This window comes from Schistocerca serialis, chromosome 3 (assembly GCF_023864345.2).
Source record: "Schistocerca serialis cubense isolate TAMUIC-IGC-003099 chromosome 3, iqSchSeri2.2, whole genome shotgun sequence".
NCBI classification, from domain to species: Eukaryota; Metazoa; Arthropoda; class Insecta; order Orthoptera; family Acrididae; genus Schistocerca; species Schistocerca serialis.
Genome location: NC_064640.1, coordinates 165,875,649 through 165,896,073, shown reverse-complemented (window position 1 = coordinate 165,896,073; position 20,425 = coordinate 165,875,649). Strand labels below are relative to the sequence as shown.

Below are 20,425 nucleotides of genomic sequence, written 5' to 3'. Positions count from 1 at the left end.
TACAGTGGAAGCAAAGAAAACATATAACCATCATTGTTCAGGGTTTGGAAACTCCTTTTGACTTTTTTGTCCCTGTTTGCCAGTTAAATTCGGATTTTTAAACTCTCCTTGACCAAAAAACAATGTATTTCTTTTTCCTATGTACCCATTTACTTGTGGGTCAGCAAAGAAAAGAAATATATTCTGTTTTGTAGAAGGCTGGGCTTAAAATTACAACCTTATATTTCCAGACTCTCAATTGCTTCTACTGTGAAAACAGATACTGTTTAGGTCAGTGTTCCACTACAAACACAACTTAAAGTAGCTGGCAGTAGCACCTATTTGTTAATTTATTCATTCATTCATTTTCTTTTCTTTTGAACCTGTCAGGTGGGCGCAGACAATGTGTTTATGTATATAAACTGCAAACTAAGCTTTTATACATCTCGCTGCTGCCTCTGGATCACGGGGTCCCGGGTTCGATTCCCAGCCGGGTTGGGGATTTTCTCTGCTCAGGGACTGGGTGTTTGTGTTGTCTTCACCATTTCATCATCATCATTCATGACAGTGACAAGATTGGAAGCGTAAAAATTGGGACTTTCTATGCGCGCTGATGACCGCGCAGTTGAGCGCCCCACAAACCAATCAAAACAACAACACCACCACCACCACTTTTATGCAACTTTACACAGACTAGTATTAGCTGTCTATATGTCGGCAAAATCAAGGTAATGTTTAATACAAACATTTGAGCTATGCAGAATTATATTCATGAGTCCAGATATTCTGCTAAATTGTAGATGTTCAATCATTGTGTTTTTGAATGTTTTGCCTAATGTCTGCCAGCAGCCTGTTGTAGAATTTTGCACCAGAAATAAATCTCCATTCTAAACTCTAGATAGGAATGCATAGTCTACATGGCAATTATTTTTACTTATAGAATTGTAGTTGTGAACTGCACAGTTTATCCTGAATTCACTCTTGTTATCAACTATAAATACCTCTATGGAGTATATAAATTGGCAGATAAGTGTAAGAATTCATAGGATCCTGAAGAGGCTTTTTTCTGGTACTCCACACTTCTACAGAATAAATACTTTTTGATCTATTTCATTGCCCCAGAATATTATGCCATGGGACAGTATTGAATGAATGTATGGAAAGTATGTCAACGATCTCATTTTCGGGTCAACACAGTGAGTGTGTACTGTAGATGTAACTGAGCTTTTTGATTAACTTATTTATGTGCCCGTGCCACTTCAGTTTGTTATCCATCTAGATGCCTAGGAACTTCATACATTGGATCTCCTCTTAGTATGTGCCCATTGATATCCAATTTTTGTACTTACAAGTGATTTTAATTTGTTTGGAATTGCATTATATGACTCTTTATCAGAGTAATGGCTAAACTGTTTGCTGTGAACCAGTTCTAAGCATATGTAATTATTCATCTGACTGTGTCTGGTAAGGATGTGTTTGGACCCTTCATCAGTACACTTGTGTCATCAGCTAACATAATAGTTTTTTTTGTACTCCTATGTCTTGGGTGTGTTACCTACATAGGTTAACACTAAGAGTGGCCCAAGCATCAGACCTTGCAGAATTCCCACTCAAAACTTAGTCTTATTCCTGTTGTATAGTTTGTTAGTATGACCTTCTAGTTTTTATTGCATGCTTGTGAGGAAAATATCTTAAAAGTCACACAATTTTAGTTTCTCTAATATAATTTTATGATCTACAGTATTGGAGGGCCTCCACAAGAGCACAGAAAATGCCAACAGGATATTTTTTCTTTTTTGGTTCTGTTAGAACTGAGTTTGTGAATCATATAGTGCTTTCTTGGGAGAGAAACTTTTATGGAAGCTGAACTGAGCTCTTGTTTAAAAGTTGTTTGTAGAAATGTGGTTCAATATTTTGCTGTCAGTAAGCTTCGCAAACAATTTTGAGAACATGGGGAGTTACCACCTCCTACTTCAGTGTCTCAGGAAATATGTCTTGACTGATTGACTAATTACAATGGTAGCTCGAGAGAGGTGCCACCAGTCAACACAAGATTTTAGTACTTTGCTTGAAATTCCATCATAAGCAGAAGAGTTAATGTTGTTTAGTTAATTATTTTTGTGATTTGATGAGATATAGTGGAGTGTTCAGTGTTTGTCTAAGTTAGTCTAATAGACCAGCTTTTGATGGACCATTTGTTGTCTTTTAAATGCAGCTTCCTTACTGTACCTTCAGGAAAATCTAATACATCTCCCGAAGAAGTGGCAGTAGTTACAAGTGCAATAGTCACTTAGATCACAGTAGTTTCACAGCAGGCAGGACAGTAATTTTGTTTTCAGAATTGACATGTTGTTCTTTGAGAAAGGGGTAAGTAGCAGATAAAATTACAAGAAAATCAGAGGAGGATGAGGAGGAGGGGGGGGGGGGGGGGAGGGGAGGGGGGGGGGGGGGTTACAAGGCTTCAGATTTACTGCTTCTAAGAAGGGAAAATTCCCAAGTGTACGCAATGTGCCGTCAGAGTATTTTCAACATACCTACTTAAAATATGTAAACTTTCAGTACTATTCTAATTATTTATTTTACTTATATTTGTTTTATGTTTTAAATTGTTATTTTACCTTCATGGCATTTTTTAGTTTACCATTTCACACACGCATGTTTTGTTAATTGAAAATAATAAGTAACTCATTATTATACTAGAAAATAATAACAGTAATGATAATCAGGAAGAAAATGCTTAGAACGTAATGTTTTTTTGCACCATGCACATAAAATGAACAAAATTTCTTCACATAACACGTATGGCAGAGAAGGCAATATAAAACAAAATTTAGCAGGATTTAAAATTGTCTTGGCTGATAATCCAAATATTCTGATTTGTCTCAGGAATATTTAAGTACATTGGTTAAGTGTTAGCAAAGAGAATTGATTATATAATAGCGAGTGCAGCTTAAGTGTATTGTTTCTCAAACATGGATTGACATTGTAGGGTCCTGGCCACTCATCTCTTACAGGGTGCCTAAAGGATACTGCCTTCTCAGATAGCTATACAAAAATTCAAGCTAATCACATTAATAGTTTTTATTACAATAAAGAAGACTGACAACACTTAACTTTGTATTTACAACGAGTTGTCGCAAGCGATGGACGACATGCAAATAAGTCAGTGCCCTTCACTATATACAATGTCCATGTAAGCAATGGGTATGGAGCACTAATAACTGCTCTGCTGGTGCCAGTCTACTATTGTCCATGGTCTGTTAGTGCCGGTGTAGTACTTTGCAGCCGAGGCTAGCAGAAGTGGTGCTTCTATTCTCTTTATACAGAGGCTGCTCCTGTCGTGGTGCGGTCCTTGTCAGCAGGCTATTGGCTGACGTCGTCTCACAGCCTTCTCTGCTCTCACGTTCTTCATCTTCATGCCAGCACTTGTGCTTATGCCAGAACAGACATCATAATCATTCAAATGGACAAAATCTGAAACTCTTCTCACAAAATTCTTCCAACATCGAAAGCTGTATATGTTCCACAGCTGTACCTGCACCATGGAGCCATTTCTGATCACCAGATGTTTCTCGTCTTTGGGTATGATGCTCAAAACTTCTTTTTCTCGCACTGACTACCCACTTTCCCACTTTTTCATAGTTTTAAAAGAAGCTAGTGGCGAATTTGGACCAAGAATTCGAGAATCTGTTTGAAGCCCCATATGTCCTTGTGACAGCATCAAATTCTGGTAAACGTAAGTGTAACCATGTCAAAAGATATTTGAAAGATGTTTTCTTTCCCAGTGAGGGAGAAAAATCTGTATTCTTGTTAGATTCTTGCAGTGGTCAGTGTGAAAGAACCAGTTAGAGCATCTTGCATCTCACCTAAGGACAAGGAACTTGTTCATCTGGTGATCCCAAAGGGCTCAATGGCACAGGTACAGCCATGGGACGGGACATAGACAGGTTTCAAAGTTGGAAGAATTTTGTGAGAAGACTTTCATATCTAGTATTGTTGAATGATTATGATGTCAATCTCCACTTGAGAAATGGTGTAATCAAGCTGCAGTCTCTAGTACATAATCAGTTATTTTTCCCAAGGATTATTGATGTACTGAAATATGCCTGATACAAATCAGGATACTTAGTGTATGACCCATGACAGTTTGAAATCCTGCTGAATTCTGTTTTATATTGTCTTTGTGATGTATATTATGTGAAGAAATTTTGTTCATTTTATGTGCATGGTGTAAAAAACATTATGTTTTAAGCATTTACTTACAAATTATCATTATTGTAATTATTTTCTATTGTAATAATGAGTTACTTATTATTTTCAATTAACAAAATACAACTAAAAACAAAAAAAAATCCATGAATGTAAAATGAAAAATAACAGTTTAAAACATAAAACAAGTACAAGTAAAATAAATAATAAGAATAGTAATGAATGTTTCAATATTTTAATTAGGTACGTTGAAAAATATCTGATAGCACACTGTGTACAGCTTATTTTACAAAAATGGTATTTCAGAAACTATCTTTATTACACAGGGATATATATGGCTTGAAAGTTTTGTTAATTTGTAACAAATGTTTGCATTTTTCAAAACTAATTGATGGTGGTATGGTAGTTTGCAAAATTTCAAATTATTACAAAAGTTGATTATACGGTTTTCAAGAACATTAATTATGTATCAGCTTTTATATGAAAAACATTGTTTCAAAGCTATTTCCTCTAAACCTAAAGTAACAAGTGCCTTTTGGGGTGTTTTACCCCTTAAAAGTAAAACTGGGAACAAACATAAAAATATGTATTTACGATGGCCCCCCCCCCCCCCCCCCCCCCCCCCACACACACACACACACACACCAAATTTCATCAAGGCAGTTTATTGACACTTGAGAATCTTCCATTGTGAGATGTGCAACTATAAACTATCAGCTCCGTACTTTGAAATTTGTCTTAAAGGGCCAAACAATCCAACATTCCCTATGCTAATTGTTATGGGGTGATTCATCGGTGGAAATAAAGAGTGAGATCGAAGTAAAAGATGGATCATTAACATGCTTCCCACATTACTATGGGACATAAATAGCGTATCAGTCCAAAAAGTTTCAAGCCAGAATTAATAAAAATGAGAGAACAGTGAAGGTAGTGGTTTTAATGCTTTCAGTGTTCTACATAGTCTCCTCTCCCCCACTTGAGTACAATTTACAGAATTTTTTGAGTCCATACACATTTGCTGTTTATAAAGCTGCCTGTAGGTTGAAAGCCTGGACTTTCCAAATTTAGAAACATTTCTCCAATTAGTCTTTCTAGCAAGAAAATGTACATTATTTGTATATTTTAGCAAATCTCTGTGCTGTAGTCTCATATTTTGTGACAGAATAAGATGTTGAATTGACTTGAACAATTCTACTACAGTTGTAGTAAGGTATAATGAAACATGTTTTACTTCCAAAATGTTTGCAGGGCAGTATCTTCAGGGACAAGTGCACCCTTAGTTCCTCTACTTCGAAGATTTGAATCCATACCTTCTAAACCTACTTCAAAAGCAGTCTCCTGGGACGAAAATTTACAGGCAGGAGTGAGTCAGACCTTTTCTCTGTATACTTATTAGTTAAGTACTTACTCTGAATGCATGACTCTGTTTTTGTATTATCATATTAGTTTAGTGAGGATAGCCACACCGTTGCTATCCTTTTTAGTCGTAATGGATATTGTTATTCACATAATTGTTTTCAGGTGAGTCCAACTGAATGTTTCTTACGGTACTTGGACATACCAGATGACGATGATTGCGCATTAGTCGATTTGAAATTAATTGCTGTTGCTCTAGTGGCTCATTTGGACCGTCTTGCATCTCCGTATATTCCACCAGCAAGCTTTACAAAGGTAACAGTGAATAAAATAAAAAATAAAAAAAAACCTTTTTTGTTCTTCTCCTAATCCTCCCCCATCCCACCTTGACTTCTTCTTCTTCTTCTTCTTCACAGTTACAATAGTGATAGGCTGTAACTACAAGTATGGTCTGCATAACTGACACAAGTTTCTGGTTGATGTATTCTGTGTAATGACTTTTTCTCAAATGCACTGCAGCGATGACTATGAAGCATCTGAATCAGCAAGTTGTAATGTGTTGCATCTTTGAGAGTGATGTGCAGTAGATTCATGACATTCCATTCAGATGTCTCTTCCTCTTTGAACTGTGCTCTGTAGCTCTGGTGTCACATTGATTTTCTGTGGTTCTACTTGATTTGTGATCTTTTCTGTTCATATGGTCTTTAGAATTATCATATAGCAATCCTTGAATGCTCAAATTTGTTTTTGTCCAGTCTCTCCCAGAGTTCATACTTTACTCTCAAACTGAAGTTATTCTCTATGTAAAAGTTGTCATGTGTATTGTGTTATTAGAAATGAGGGTAACCTTCTGTATATAAGATGCTGGGTTCATAATATTTATCAGGTTAATAATTTCCCGTCTACTGCAGTCATAAGAGATGTCAATTCAGTGAGATGTTAGCTTTGATAGTGTGTTTCTGCTCTTCACATCATAAGGAGCTGGGTCTTTGTGTTTAATTTTATTTTGCATTGGGCATCAAAAGCAGTAGCCATGACTTGTTTTTAGCTTTTCTTCACTTTCAGATATGAACACTGTCATATGCAGACAGTGGGATAGCAGCCTTTTCCCATCATAATTTAATGCCACCATTGTTCACTAGTTTTCTGTTACTTTCCGACCTCCTGGAAATGAATATAGATCAGAACTTATAATTACCAAAGTAACACTCTGCCACACACCGTCAGTTGGCTTGCGGAGTATGGATGTAGATGTAGATGTAGATGTAGAAGTAGAAGTGGCTACTTCAGTGAAGACTTGTGACGTAGTTTTAATGTTCCTGAGTTCATTTATTGCTGTTTGTTTGGTGCAGTTTATCTAGTGGCAATTTATGTTAATTTTTGATGCAAGAAGTAATGATATTTTAACCTTTGATTAATAAAATGCTGTAATTTTATATTTGACAGTTAAAACTCAGAAGTAACACAATAATTCGTATCCATATGATTTTGAATTTTGTGTTGTTAGTATTTGTCACTTTATATAGAACATGATTATTATGATTTCTGGTTCATTGTATTAAAAAAGAAACTTTTCATAGTGCAATGGAACTGATATTTTCTACTTTATGTGACAAGGAGGGAAGAGAGAACTGAAATTTGTGAAAGAGCAAAATTGATATTGATCTGCATCTTGTGTTCCTCCTCCTCCTCCTCCTCCTCCTCCTCCTCCTCCACCACCACCACATCTTGATTTCCCTCCACCTCTCAAAAAACAATCTCCCCTCCTGTTTCACTCCTACAGTTTTCCTTGTACCTCCTCCTGTTTCATCACTATATTTTTTCTTGTATAATAATAAGAATTTTATTGTACCATCAGTTACAGATGAAATCGTTTGGTTTATAATACAGAAGAATAGCCAGAATCGATAAATATCTGATTTAACTTCTACAACCATTGGATCATTTGTTACACATTGGCATGAGATGTTGCAGAGTATAATTTAAGTTTTATTGCATGCTGTATATAATATTCTATTATCAGCTAGAACTCCTACATTGAATATTAGCATTTTTGTATTAATAAACTGCATAGTGCCACTGTCCCGAATCATATACAGCAGGTATTTCTTTCATTTAATAATTTGTAAATTTGTATTGATACTTATTATGGAGGAAATGTGGCACTTTTATTAATCTTGATTTCATGTGTGTGATGGAACGTTTTTTCTTCAAATAAAATGGGGTTTGGGCGCTTGGAGCAAAAATGAACAGGGAAGAAATATTTACTGTGTTCTGATATCTTGAATTGCATATATTTCTAATTATTTTTTCTGCAACATAGAGAGTTTTGACATGTAATTGCATTTCCATAACAAACAAAAAATGTTGTTATACACCCAGCTCAAAGTATGAATGATATACAACCTTCCTTGTGTTCATGATTGTTGTGTCGGATAGAACAGAAATTTAGTTTATTTTTGAAATGATTTCTGTATGTTGTCTAGAATGTGTGTGTGTCCAAGTATATCCATAGGAATTTATTTTCCACTTTGTGGTTTTTGTGGTATACTCATTTTTCCTTGTGAAATATCTTAAGTTAAGCTTGAAGACATTTTTAATAAAATTTATATATTTTGCTGAATCATGGGATTATTTTCTCTTTTTAATGCCACACAGCACCTTTCAGATACAAATTCTTGTGTAGAAAATTAAGATCTTTTTAACTTCATAATTCAGTGAAATATTTTTTTTTTTTTTTTTTTTTTTTTTTTTTTTTTTTTTTTTTTTTTTTTTTTTTTTTTATGAGAATGCTAGAACCACCATGGATTCTGTTGCTCCTTCAAAAGCTGCTGGCAACATTGAAATATTGCAATTGATTTAAGACTTATATTCTGTATGGCAGTGTTCATGGATGCAGTGTATTTTGAAGCTGATTTTTTTTTTAATTGTGTTAATTTTACTTTCTGTGTCATTTTTAATTGTAGTTAACCCATGAATTAGGATTGAGCACTTTTCTCCACATAGTTTCTTATTTGAAGCACATTAACATTTTCCTCATCAGGTAACATGTAATTTTCTACATTTTTACATCTGCTTTCGTTCTTAGTTGTGGCTTTCAGCACCCTATATGTTACATAGCATTTTGGTCTTAGCCTCTTCTTTTGGCACTTTCTTTGTCATCCCCATTAATACCATTATTTATAATTTAGTATATCAGCTAACATTCTGATAGTTTAGGTACTGGTGTGTTTTAAGTTTAATCCGTCTTCTTAGGGACTATGAACACTACTCCTAGCCTGTTAGAATGCTGCCCTTTATTGTAAATGGTCACTGGTGACAGTGCTGCTAACTGTAATCCTGAATGTTATGTAGAGGCTTCTGGCAGTGTGTATTTATGAGTTGCTGTTCAGTGCTGCTGTGGAGAGAGTTTCACACAACCGTTCTGTCACTACACTGTTCTACAGGTGTCATAATACCTCGTGTTACAAGTTTGCTTCAGTGGAGATGTGATAATAGAATATTTGTGATGTAGTAATTCATCCGAATCAGTTCTAAATTTGAGTTTCATTTTATTCTTGAGATGATGAATGTAGTTAAAGTAAAAGTCATACTCCATTTTAAATAATCTATGCTGTTTCTCAGCAAAAGGATCATTTAATCCAATTGTGATGGTGGTGATTATGATAAACTTGACAGAATTCTGGTATTTGTGTAAAGAACAAAATATCCTTAAATAATGTGCTTACCAATTATGAATAACAATGTAACATGTGTGCACATATATGCAGCACACCATTCATATTACAAAGGCGTAGAGTTACTCTTTCACATACAAAAAGTACTTAACAGATGTGAATGATATGTGAAGTATCATGGAGCTACTTAAACCCAGTAGGAGACTGCACTCTGAAAGTTTTAATTTCTCCTATGACTCCTAATTCCAGACACACAAAGCAAAATGAAATGAAACAGATATGTTAAGTTTGTTATAGAGGATGAAAGGAAGACCTCATTTTGTTGGGGGGATGTTTTGAAAAAATATATTGAATCAAACTGCATACAGCACTCTTGTGTAAGCTGTTCTGAGTAATGATAGTACGTTTAAGTCCTCAATGAGTTAGTCCAGATGGCAGAGATATGAGGAATTGAGACAAATACATGGAGTATTGTAATAGCCAGTTTACTTAATACAAAAATGTTGCAGACATATACAAGGATTATAAATGGCAATCACTGGAAGGGATAGCATGTGTATGGTTGTGTACAGTCATTTTTGCCTTCTCTCCACACTCTGTAAAGTGACTTCTAGAGTAGATGTTCATATAATAATTACATTCTTCAAATTGTTGTATATGAGGATGCTGTTTTGTTAGTGTACTCTTATTACTTTTACTGTCTGTTTGACTGTGTTTTAGCATTGGCATTGGTTTATCAAGGATTTGGGATTTATTTCTGTTGGCAGGTGACTTTCATGTTTCCTTAATGTTACCTTAATTTGAGAGGCAGGAAAACTTGCATGCCATCTGTGAGTTGAGTAGTATTCTTCTGTGTTTTCTTCTTTTGAATGTTTATGAATATGAGGTGTGGGTGACAATTAGTTACACATTTTCCTAAACTGAAATAGGAAACTGTTTGTAAAGCAGACACAGACTAATCAGTGCTTCACACTAACAGTCATTAATCTGGCAAATGAATTTCATCCGGTTTTGGTTTATCACCAAAGACAAAAAGGTTTTCAAGATAGCGAGGAAGGTATTTGTGTTTGGTCAAACTGATAGAGAGGCATTATCAAACTATTTAAAATACAAACTGAGAATGATGGTGATTGAGGAAGCAGAGACTATTGTGCTCTAAAAAGATCGACACGAGAAGCATAAAATAACTTTCACCATTGTACTGCAGCAAAAGGTATTGTTGAGAACTCGAGAATAATTTGGTCCTACGTAAAATCCCTAAGTGAGTCAGATGTTTCTGCCTAGTCACTGGTTAACCAGTCAGGTGTGGAAATAGAAGAACCATAATTTGATTGTCACACAAACTCCCATAGGCATCCCTGGCATAGAGGAGCAACTGAAAATGTTGAAAACGAACAAATCGCCAGGTTCTGACAGAATCTCAGTTCACTTTTACAGAGACTACTCTGTGGCATTGACCACTTACTTAGCTTGCATTTATTGTGGATCTCTTGCCCAGTGGAAATCCCCAAGTGGCTGGAAAAAAGTACGGATGACTCCTGTATGTAAGAAGAGTAAAAGAAAGGATCCACAAAATTACAGACAACGAACCCACAAAATTACATACCAATATCCTTAATGTTGGTTTGCTGCAGAATTCTTGAACATATTCTCAGTTTGAATACAGAATATTTTCCTGTGATGGAGAAGCTTCTGTTAACAACCAAACAATCACTCATTTGAAACTCAGCCTGCCTTTTCTCACATTTACTCAGTGGACCATGGATGAAGGACAACCAAGCAGATTCCATATTCCTAGATTTCCAGAAAATGTTTGACATGGTGTCTCACTGCAGACTTTTAACACATATGGAATAGACTCCCAGACATGTGAATGGCTTGAAGACTTCTTTAAGTAATAGAACACAGTATGTTGTCCTCGACAGTGAGTCTTCATCAGAGATAAGGATGTTGTCAGGAGTTCCCCAGGGAAGTATGATACGGCTGCTATTATGTTCTATATACATAAATGATCTGACGGACAAGGTGAGCAGCAATCTATGGCTGTTTGTTGTTGATGCTTTGTCGTATGAAAAGTTGTCATCGTTGAGTGACTATGAGGATACAAGATGATTTAGACAAAATTTCTAGGAGTAGGAAAAACAGTCCCAGAATATTCAAACACAGCATTAATAATGTGGTGCTTGACACAGTCATGTCAGTAAAATATCTTGGCGTGGTGTTGTGAAGTGCTATGAAATGGAATTAGCACATAAGGATGGCATTAGGGAAAGTAAGTGGTCAACTTTGGCTTATTGGGAGAATTTTAGGAAACTGTAACTCATATATAAAGGAGACTGCATGTGGAAAGCTAGTGTGACCCATTGTTGAGTACTGTTCAAAATGTTTGGGACCCCCCATCAGGTTTGATAAGATTGATAAGACAAAGACATTGGAGCAATTTAGCAGCAGGCTGCTAGTTCTGTTACCAGCAGTTTTTATCAGTGCTCAGATATTATGGAGGTGCTTTATTAACTCAAATGGGAATCCCTAGAGGGCAGATGATATTCTTTTCATGAAATATATTGAGAAAATTTAGAGAACCAACGTTTGAAGCTGACTGCAGAAAGATTCTCTTGGTGCCAACATACATTTTGTGTAAGGACCACAAAGATAAGAGACATTAGGGCTCGTATGGAGGCATGTAGACAACTGTTTTTCCTCACTCTGTTTGCAGGTATAACAAGACAAGAAATGATTATTAGTGGTACAAGGTACCCTCTGGCATGGACCACACAGTGGCTTGTGAAGTATGTATGTAGATGTAAGTGTAGTTCAGCTCTCTCAAACTCACGGCAGTTTTGCTTAAAGTTGGAAGAGGTTACAAACTGCAACTTGGATAAATACATTTGAAGGAAGATAATAAAAGACTGGAAAGAGCCACCCTGGTTTAATGATACTGTACGCAGAATGTTGTGAAAACAGAGATCATTACACTCTGGCTACAAGAAAGATAACAGGGATACTGATAGAGAAAAGTTAATGACAACTTGTGTTTCTGTAAGGAGGATAATATATGAGTCTACATTGATATTCACATCAGATCCTGGTGAAAGATTTATTAGAATATGTAAAGAATTTCTAGTCATACATATAGACAATAAATGGATTTAAACTTTCCATTCAAAGTCTCAGAGATCTGTCTAATGTCTAAACTGAAGACACCAGACAGAAAACAGAAATTTTAAATTTTGTGTTTAAAAATGTACTCACACAACAGGATACTACCGTACTGATGTTTGACTGCTGCACATACTCACAATTGAGTGATGTTGTTATTAGCAGCCAGTGTAATGAAAAACAATAGAGACCACTTAAAGCAAATAACGGACCAGGTCCTGAATGAATTCTAGGTAGATTTTATATTGAATACACTACAGAATTAACTTCTCTTGTAGCTCACTTTTATCAAGAATAGCTCATGTGGTGAACAGTCCTGTGTGACTGGAAAAGAGACAAGTCACTCCTGTTTACAAAAAAGGGATTAGATCAGATCAGATTTGTAGACCAAAATCACTTATGTCCATCTGTTACAGGATCCTAGAGCATATTCTACACTCACAAATTTTGATGTTCCTGTTGGAAAATGAACTTCTCTAAAAAAAAAATCATCAGACATTCAGGAAAGGCATTCATGTGAAAAACAGATTGCTGTGTTCATACACATCATCTTGGAAACAATAGATGCTGGTAAACAGAGAGACTCCAGTGTTCTAGATTACCATAAGGTGTCTGGCACCACATCATCAATTTCTAATCAAGATACAATCATATACAGTATCTTCGCAAATATGTGATTGTGGAATATTTGACTAATAGAACGTAGTACATTACCTGTATACTGGACGGTGAATATTTCATAGAAATGAAAGTAACATCAAATATGTCCTAAGGAAGCATAAATTCAGGGTCTCCTGGCATAATTTATGATGAAATAGTTCACGGATGAATGGTCGGATTTCAGTGTCGAATGGGGACAATATTTTGTTGAGGACAGGCAAAGTGACAGCGGACACACCAGCAGCATGCGTTCTTGTGCGTAAGCCTCGGATGGAGTAGTGAGTTGGCAGGAGGAGGTGGAGGACATGCTCAATGTGGACCGTATATGGATCAGTGCGTCAGAGGGAGAGGGTGCGGGGGGGGGGGGGGGGGGGGGGAAGGGGGTGCATAAAAGCATAAAAATACCACACTAGCTTCTAGGCCTCAATTCGTCAGTGCACCTGTTGATGGTAGTGTGGTTGTTTACCAAAATATTGTGCCCATTGGACTCTGATAATTGGCCATTCACCTATGAACAATTTCATAGGGACCTCTAATATTTCCAACACACACAAGCGATATATCAGGTAGGATCAGTGGTACTATGAGATTGTTCACTGACAGTACATTTGTGTACAGGAAAGTATTTTCATTGAAAGATCATAAGGAAATTCAGAAAGACTTGGACAAAATTTTGACTTGGTGTTATGAATAGCAGCTCTTTAAATGTGAGCTGTGTAAAGTCTTGAACACTGCCTGTGGCAAGCTAATGCTATAAGTTGCTAAGATTATCCCGATAACAAAGATAAAGAACCACATAGAATCTGATTACAAGACTAGTGCTTAACTTCTTGAGCTCATAACACTATATAAGTGTCTAGGGGTAATATTAAGAAGCTATGTGCAATGGGACGATCACATAAAATCAGTATTAGAGAAGGTGACTAGAAGACCTAGATTTGTTGAAAGGGTTCTTGGAAAACTTCATGCATCTCTAAATGAAATCACATACTTTATGGTAGTGTGACCAATTCTAGAATGTTGTTCCAGAGGTCGGAATCTGTATCAAGTTGGCATGAAAACAGGGTCAAACTAATTCAGAGATGCGCAGCTAGGATCGTAACTGGTCAGTGTAGCCCATAAGAGATTTTTAACAGAAATACTCAGGTAACTTAAATGGGAATCTTTGGAAGGACAACATTGTAGTTCTCATTTAGAGAACTTGTATTCAAAGATGATTGTGCAACCGTTATGTTGCCACCATTGTACATCTCGCATAGGGATCATGAGGAAAAAATGAGAGAGATTAGGGCATTTACAGAGAGACATATAGACTCATTTCTTCCTTGCCTAATATGCAAATGGAATAGGAAAGAAAATTAATAATATTGGTGTAATTTAAGCCATATAGAGTCGATGGGGAAAGTGCTGCGGTCACCGAGTGGCTCAGCAGTGTCATGCAGGCAAGGAAGTGGTGACGTCACCAGTGAGGTAAGGCCATTCACATCAGCAAGTCAGTATCCCATTGTGGCAGCCACACTACCTAAAGGTAGATGAGTAGCTCTGGATGAGGAATGTGAGATCCAGTGGACCCAGTGTAGAAGGGACATATCACCACAGCAATGTCTGCCCACATGAGCAGAGGCTGGCAGCCAGGAGTTTCCCTGCCCAAGTGATGGCGGATGAGTGGCTGCACAGCCCTGGATGAGACCCAGAGACACTCAGGGTTGAAGGCTAGCAGCAGCTGAATTAGGCCCCCTAAGTGACCTGCCAGTTAGAAAATGCTACGTCCACAGCATAGGACTTGGGATCAGCTGCAGGGCTGCAGCCAGCATCTCCAGACTGGCAAGGGAGATTGGTTGAGCCATTTACATTCATGGACCCATGAACCAATGTAGATCCCTCCTTGGGACTGGTGGCTGGCAGACTATGATATCTTTGACTACAATTGCGAGTATTTATACGGTCTTTACCCATCCTTAATTTACTGCAGCATTGTTTTCTTTCCTTTTTCCTTTTTTTCCCTTTCTTTCACATAAACCACAAGAAGTCCATGGTTAAGATGTGAGGTAACTGGACCACCAATGCTGCAATGGCTTTGCCTTCTTTTTGTATCAGCAGCAGTCCCCGATGCAATAACATTCAGTCAGCTCTGGTCTGATACACTTATGTGGCCACTTGCACTAGCTATGGCAGGTGTCTTACATGGTCCAGCACATTAATGTGAACACCACCTGTGGTAGATGTCAACATGTATTAACCACTCACAGATAGATTGTGGCAGCAGTGAGAGGTTTACAAAAAGTGTCAAGGGGGGGGGGGGGGGAACAAACAAAGAAAACAGTGTTGTTGTTGTTGTAATGCAGAAACGGAGAAATTTGACATCCAAAAGGGCATCATCACTGGCATTTGGGCCATGGGTGGAAGCATTTCCTAAATGGCTAAGTTTGTAATCGGTTTACATATTGCCGTGGTAAAAATACACTGTATGTGACAAAATTGTACTATCCAAAGCCGGTACTTAGGCAACTGGTGCATCATGGGCCATAGATGATATGGGTGAATGACAGCTGCAGAGATGCAAATAGACATGCAGCCGTTGACCAACTGACTGCCCTGATGAGCCAAGAGGCTACTGACAGTGTCTTTTTTTGTGACTGGTCAGTGGATATTGCTGTGTATGGGCCTCTTCAGCAGGCACCTTGTTCATGCATCCATGCTGACTGCTGTTCATCAGTGATGAAGGCTGGAATTTGCATGCCAATACCACAACTGGATTTCCACTGAGTGGTTGCAGGTGGGCTTTTCTGATGAATCACCTATTAGGTTCCATTGGAGCATTATCATCTGGGGGATGTTTTTGTGGCATTCCCTGGATGCTGTCATCATTATGGAGGGCACAATTAATCACCACAAGTATGTGCCTATCCTTGGGGACCATGTCCAACCCTGTGTGCAGTTTGTATTTTGTTGGCACGATGGCATTTACCTGTAGGACAGTGTAATGTGTCGCATAGCTCGCAGTGTACGTGCATGGTTCGGAAAGTACCAGGATGAATTTGCTGTACACCCCTGCCCAACTAACTCCCCGGATTTAAACCCACTTGAGAATTGGTACATGCCATGGATCCTCAACCAAATAAACCTAGTGCAGCTCACCATGGCACTGGTGTTGGCATGGCTCCACATCCCTGGTGGTACCTTCCAGAACCTCAATGACACTCTTCCCGCATGCCTTGCAGCAGTCTGCGCTGCAAAAAGTGATTATTTAGGATTTGACAAGTGGTCACTTTAATGTGATTGGACAGTAATTTTTACTCTACTGCAGTACAACAGTACCAATACCTGCCATTTGCAAGCAGTGCACTACACTATGGGATTCAGGTCCACCTATTATGCAAACAACTGTTGCTCATAAGTATACAAACATGTTTCAGCACCTTTGTGCCTTCATTAATGAGTATTTTTAGAGAACTGAATTTCCATAATTTTTTCTGCAAACATGGCTACTGCTAGAGCTTCAAAAACCAAATTATGAGTGCACTACAACTGCAGTATCTGAGCTCACCATACGAACTGACTGAAAGTTTCAACTTACCATAAGCTTTTTTCCTTACTTTTCACTTTCCACTTTCACTTTCCACAGAGATTCTCCCACAATACTGCAAGTGTATCACCACTGGCTGAACAGATATAGTGAGAAGTTTGGCTTTCCCACAGCATTAAGGCTGTTACTGAAATGGAATTCAATTACTCCTACTGGAGTGGACACGGTGTTAATTGTATGTGGTAAGTTAAAACTGTGAGCTGGATCAAGTATTGAACATGGCCTGTGGAAAGTTGAACCCATGAGTTGGTACATGCGATGGGATTGGATTCTGCAGTTGATAGCATACTACTAGTCAACTTAAAAGGCAGTAGTTGATCTTAAAGTAAATAAACTGGCTATGACATCTTATTCACACATGAGTAGCTTGTTGAGTAGTCTTAGGAGAGATCTACGTGTTTTTAAATTTAAAAAGAAGAAGAAGAAGAAGAAGAAGACCATGTCAAACTGATCATAAGCACAGTACTTCTGTTTGATGAAGATATTTATAGGTTGATGTGGCTTTACATTGATGTATTGAAGACAGATTGATATCTGCTGTTTATCTGTATTCTTATTTGTCAACAGCTTTGGTTTCAGTTTTGAAACAATCCTCTGTATTGATTATTTATTGTGCTTCTTTTAATGTTAATCATAATCTACATGCATCTGTGTGTTCTGTTTTGCAGAATATGGGACAGTATCAAGAAGTTCTAGCCTGGGGTTGGCTTGCATGGGGCAGCGGTAGTGGCACAGCTATGTCTCCCCATTGCTGCCAGTGTATTGGAGAACTAGGAGTGGTTCAGATTTCATGTGCTGAACGTTGCATGCATATCCTTGCTAATACAGGCAAGGTTTATGTCCTGCATTACAGTTCTGAAACTCAGGTTGGTTATAGCTATTTTTTACGTATTGCTTTTGACCCAAAATGAAAGTCTGCAAATGTTTCAAATTGTTTATGCACTAGAGGAAATAAAAATGTGGTAGTTGGGGGTGTGACTGAGTGAAGCATTAAATGTGAAGAGCTGTTTGAGAAGTACACAAAAATTGCCATGTACCTTGTCCTGTACCATTTTACAGGGCGTTACAGTATTTGGTATGTATATGTATAATGTTTGACACTACAGTGAAGTTTTATTTATTAATCAATGTTGTAAATTTCAATCAGTTATTTTTGTATTCAGGCTTGTTCTGCTTTTTTTAATTGCAAAGAAAAAAAACTACCCTGAAACTTCTACCTTATTCTAGACACAATTACAGCTTTATACATTTCTTTTACATCTTCTTATGCCACCTGTGCCATCTAAAGCTGTTTATTGCATTACATCAAAAACCACTGGGTTCTATTTAAATTATCAAGAGGTATATATTTACGGTAATAGAGGGAGGAACTGGTATTGTACAGATATGGTAGTTCACCAAATGTTGTGCTTTATCTTCAGGGCTTTTTATATGCTTGTAAATATTACATTTAAATATTTTGTCCTGGTCCATTTACACTGGACTCGCATTTGGAAGGACGCCGGTTCAATCTCGCATCCGACCATCCTGATTTAGGTTTTCCGTGATTTCCCTAAATCAGTCCAGGCAAATGCCGGGATGGTTCCTCTGAAAGGGCACGGCTGACTTCCTTCCCCATCCTTCCCTAATCCGATGAGACCGATGACCACGCTGTCTGGTCTCCTTCCCCAAACCAACCAACCAACTTGGTCCATTTGAAAATTTGCAAATTTGCAAATAAACATTATATATTTTAAAAATTTGCATTACAGTTCTTGAATTGTCCAATTTTATTACTTCTTAGCCCCGTAGTTAATTGTGTGTAATTCAAACCAGGTATTATGTTATCTTTGTATTAACTGATTTTAGAGAATGTATTTTATCTCTTCAGTTCATCCTACCTGGAGCTATGTGATATGAACCTCATGGTTTCGAGACCAAAGTTGTTCTTTTTCATGTTATATAGATTAAGTTACTGTTTGCCCATCAGATGGGCAATATTTGTTGTGTCACTAGTGTTGTGACTGTGCCCTCTTGTAATGTTTTGTGGTTCCTGGCTGGATGAGGAGAGGATGGTTTGGTAGGTGGCTGGCTTGTTTCCTCTCACTGCAACACGAAATGCACACTTGGTTAAAATATGCTTTATTACTGGAACCAATTGAGTACTTAACTTCAATGATGTCCAGTCTGAAGTTCTGTGGTTAACAGCAATCAAATAAAATGTTCTGATTCTTGAATCTTGTCTTTGTCTGTATCACGACTACATACGGTGACTAACGTTCCCTCATAGCTAGATAAGGTGCGAGGCGACGACTATCACTGTGGAAGACTAGAGCACAGTGCTACATATTGAGATGCAATGCGAACTGAATCCCAATGCGACATACGGAGGTACTGATATTGAGACAGCTTGGTCAACGACGGCGGCCTATATGCCTGCTGTCCAGGGACGTTATCGGTGTGCAGTCTGGGGGCATGCCATGGTCTTCTCTTGTCATAGGCACCCTTAGTTCAGCACCTGCTATACAATGTTTCCAAGTGCTGACTGGTGTGCTGGCGAAGGCATCACCAGCAAAAGTAGTATTTATAACCTTATTGATGCTAAATGATAATTACTTGAGGGTGCTCTGCTAGCATTGTGTGGGTTCTGATTTATCAATTTAGGGTTTCTGAAAAGTGGGCTAATCAATTTCGCCAGCTGTTCATTATCAGAATCTCTCCTGTGCTCCAACCACCAGTATTTGGTGTTATGGTGAAACACTGTATGTTTTTGAGATCGATCAACTTCACTTACTGACATGGACTGTGTGAGGCTATCACAACCCCAACATCAAAACGAGGTTTACCTTGTTAATTACTGCAAGCAAGCAATGGTTGATCTGATGCTCATCCAGTTTTGAGAAAGGTGCTTATCACTACTGAAAGAAAGAAAGAAAGAAAGACACAAGAAACAAAAATTTTGACAATGTAACCAAAAATTCATACAGTTCCCTCCAGCTTCCAGTGTTTGAAGCAAAATGTTAATTGGGGGCAGCTTGTCAGGCATATGATGCTTGACTTAGGCTTACCCATACATATGGGGATCATAGTCAATTTCTTTTGGAAATGGAAAATAGAGCCTTCAAATTATATTTATAAAACTCATTACTGAGTGGGTGGTACTGCTGGTGGATATCAACACTCATCCAAATGACCAAGAACATTGGCCTGTCCTTCAGATACTACATCATAGAATATGTCTTATACTTCAGAATTTGCTTCTTGTAGTCAAGAAACAATGGCAATTTTCTTGAAATCAAGCATAGTCTACATGCGTAAGTGAGTAGAGATAAACTCTGTGATTAACCAGTTATTGTAGAAGTACATAGCTGTTTCAAGTAAAGCAAAAGCATTACATAGTGAGACTTTTTCATGTATGCAGGAATGTTGCCTGCAGAGAATTTGCAGATAAAAATTCCTCTTCCACTTTTTGGTTTGGCCAGTGGCTTAGTCAGTTATTAATATCAAAGTTTTATTTATTTATAGGAGTGACTTTTGAAAACACACATTGGAAGAGGCATGCGTGAAGCTCACATACAAAGAAAAGTATGCTCAGATTCATTTTCCAAGTAGAGCTGTAGCATAGTTTTCATTTCTGCTGAACAGCTAGATTCACAGCTCGTAAGGCATCAGCCTCCATTGGTGACATGTCTGGAGCTTAGCAGGTTGCATACCTAAGTTTATGTCTGTGCTTTTATAGTCAATTCTTGAATTAGTAATACTGGGATGGGGAGGATGTGAGTATGCCGCGTGCAGACGGAGGAGGAGTTGGCCACAATTT

General features: G+C 37.7%; 1 protein-coding gene across 1 annotated transcript in view; it reads left to right on the top strand.

Annotated features, from left to right (window-relative positions):
* The window catches only part of LOC126469882 (E3 ubiquitin-protein ligase HERC2), an 846,528-nt gene that overhangs the window by 100,530 nt on the left and 725,573 nt on the right, over positions 1 to 20,425 (top strand). The window contains exons 9-11 of the mRNA XM_050097213.1: positions 5,437 to 5,551; positions 5,710 to 5,859; positions 17,295 to 17,492. Coding sequence (XP_049953170.1) covers positions 5,437 to 5,551; positions 5,710 to 5,859; positions 17,295 to 17,492 — 463 coding nt within the window. The remainder of the gene's footprint in view (positions 1 to 5,436; positions 5,552 to 5,709; positions 5,860 to 17,294; positions 17,493 to 20,425) is intronic.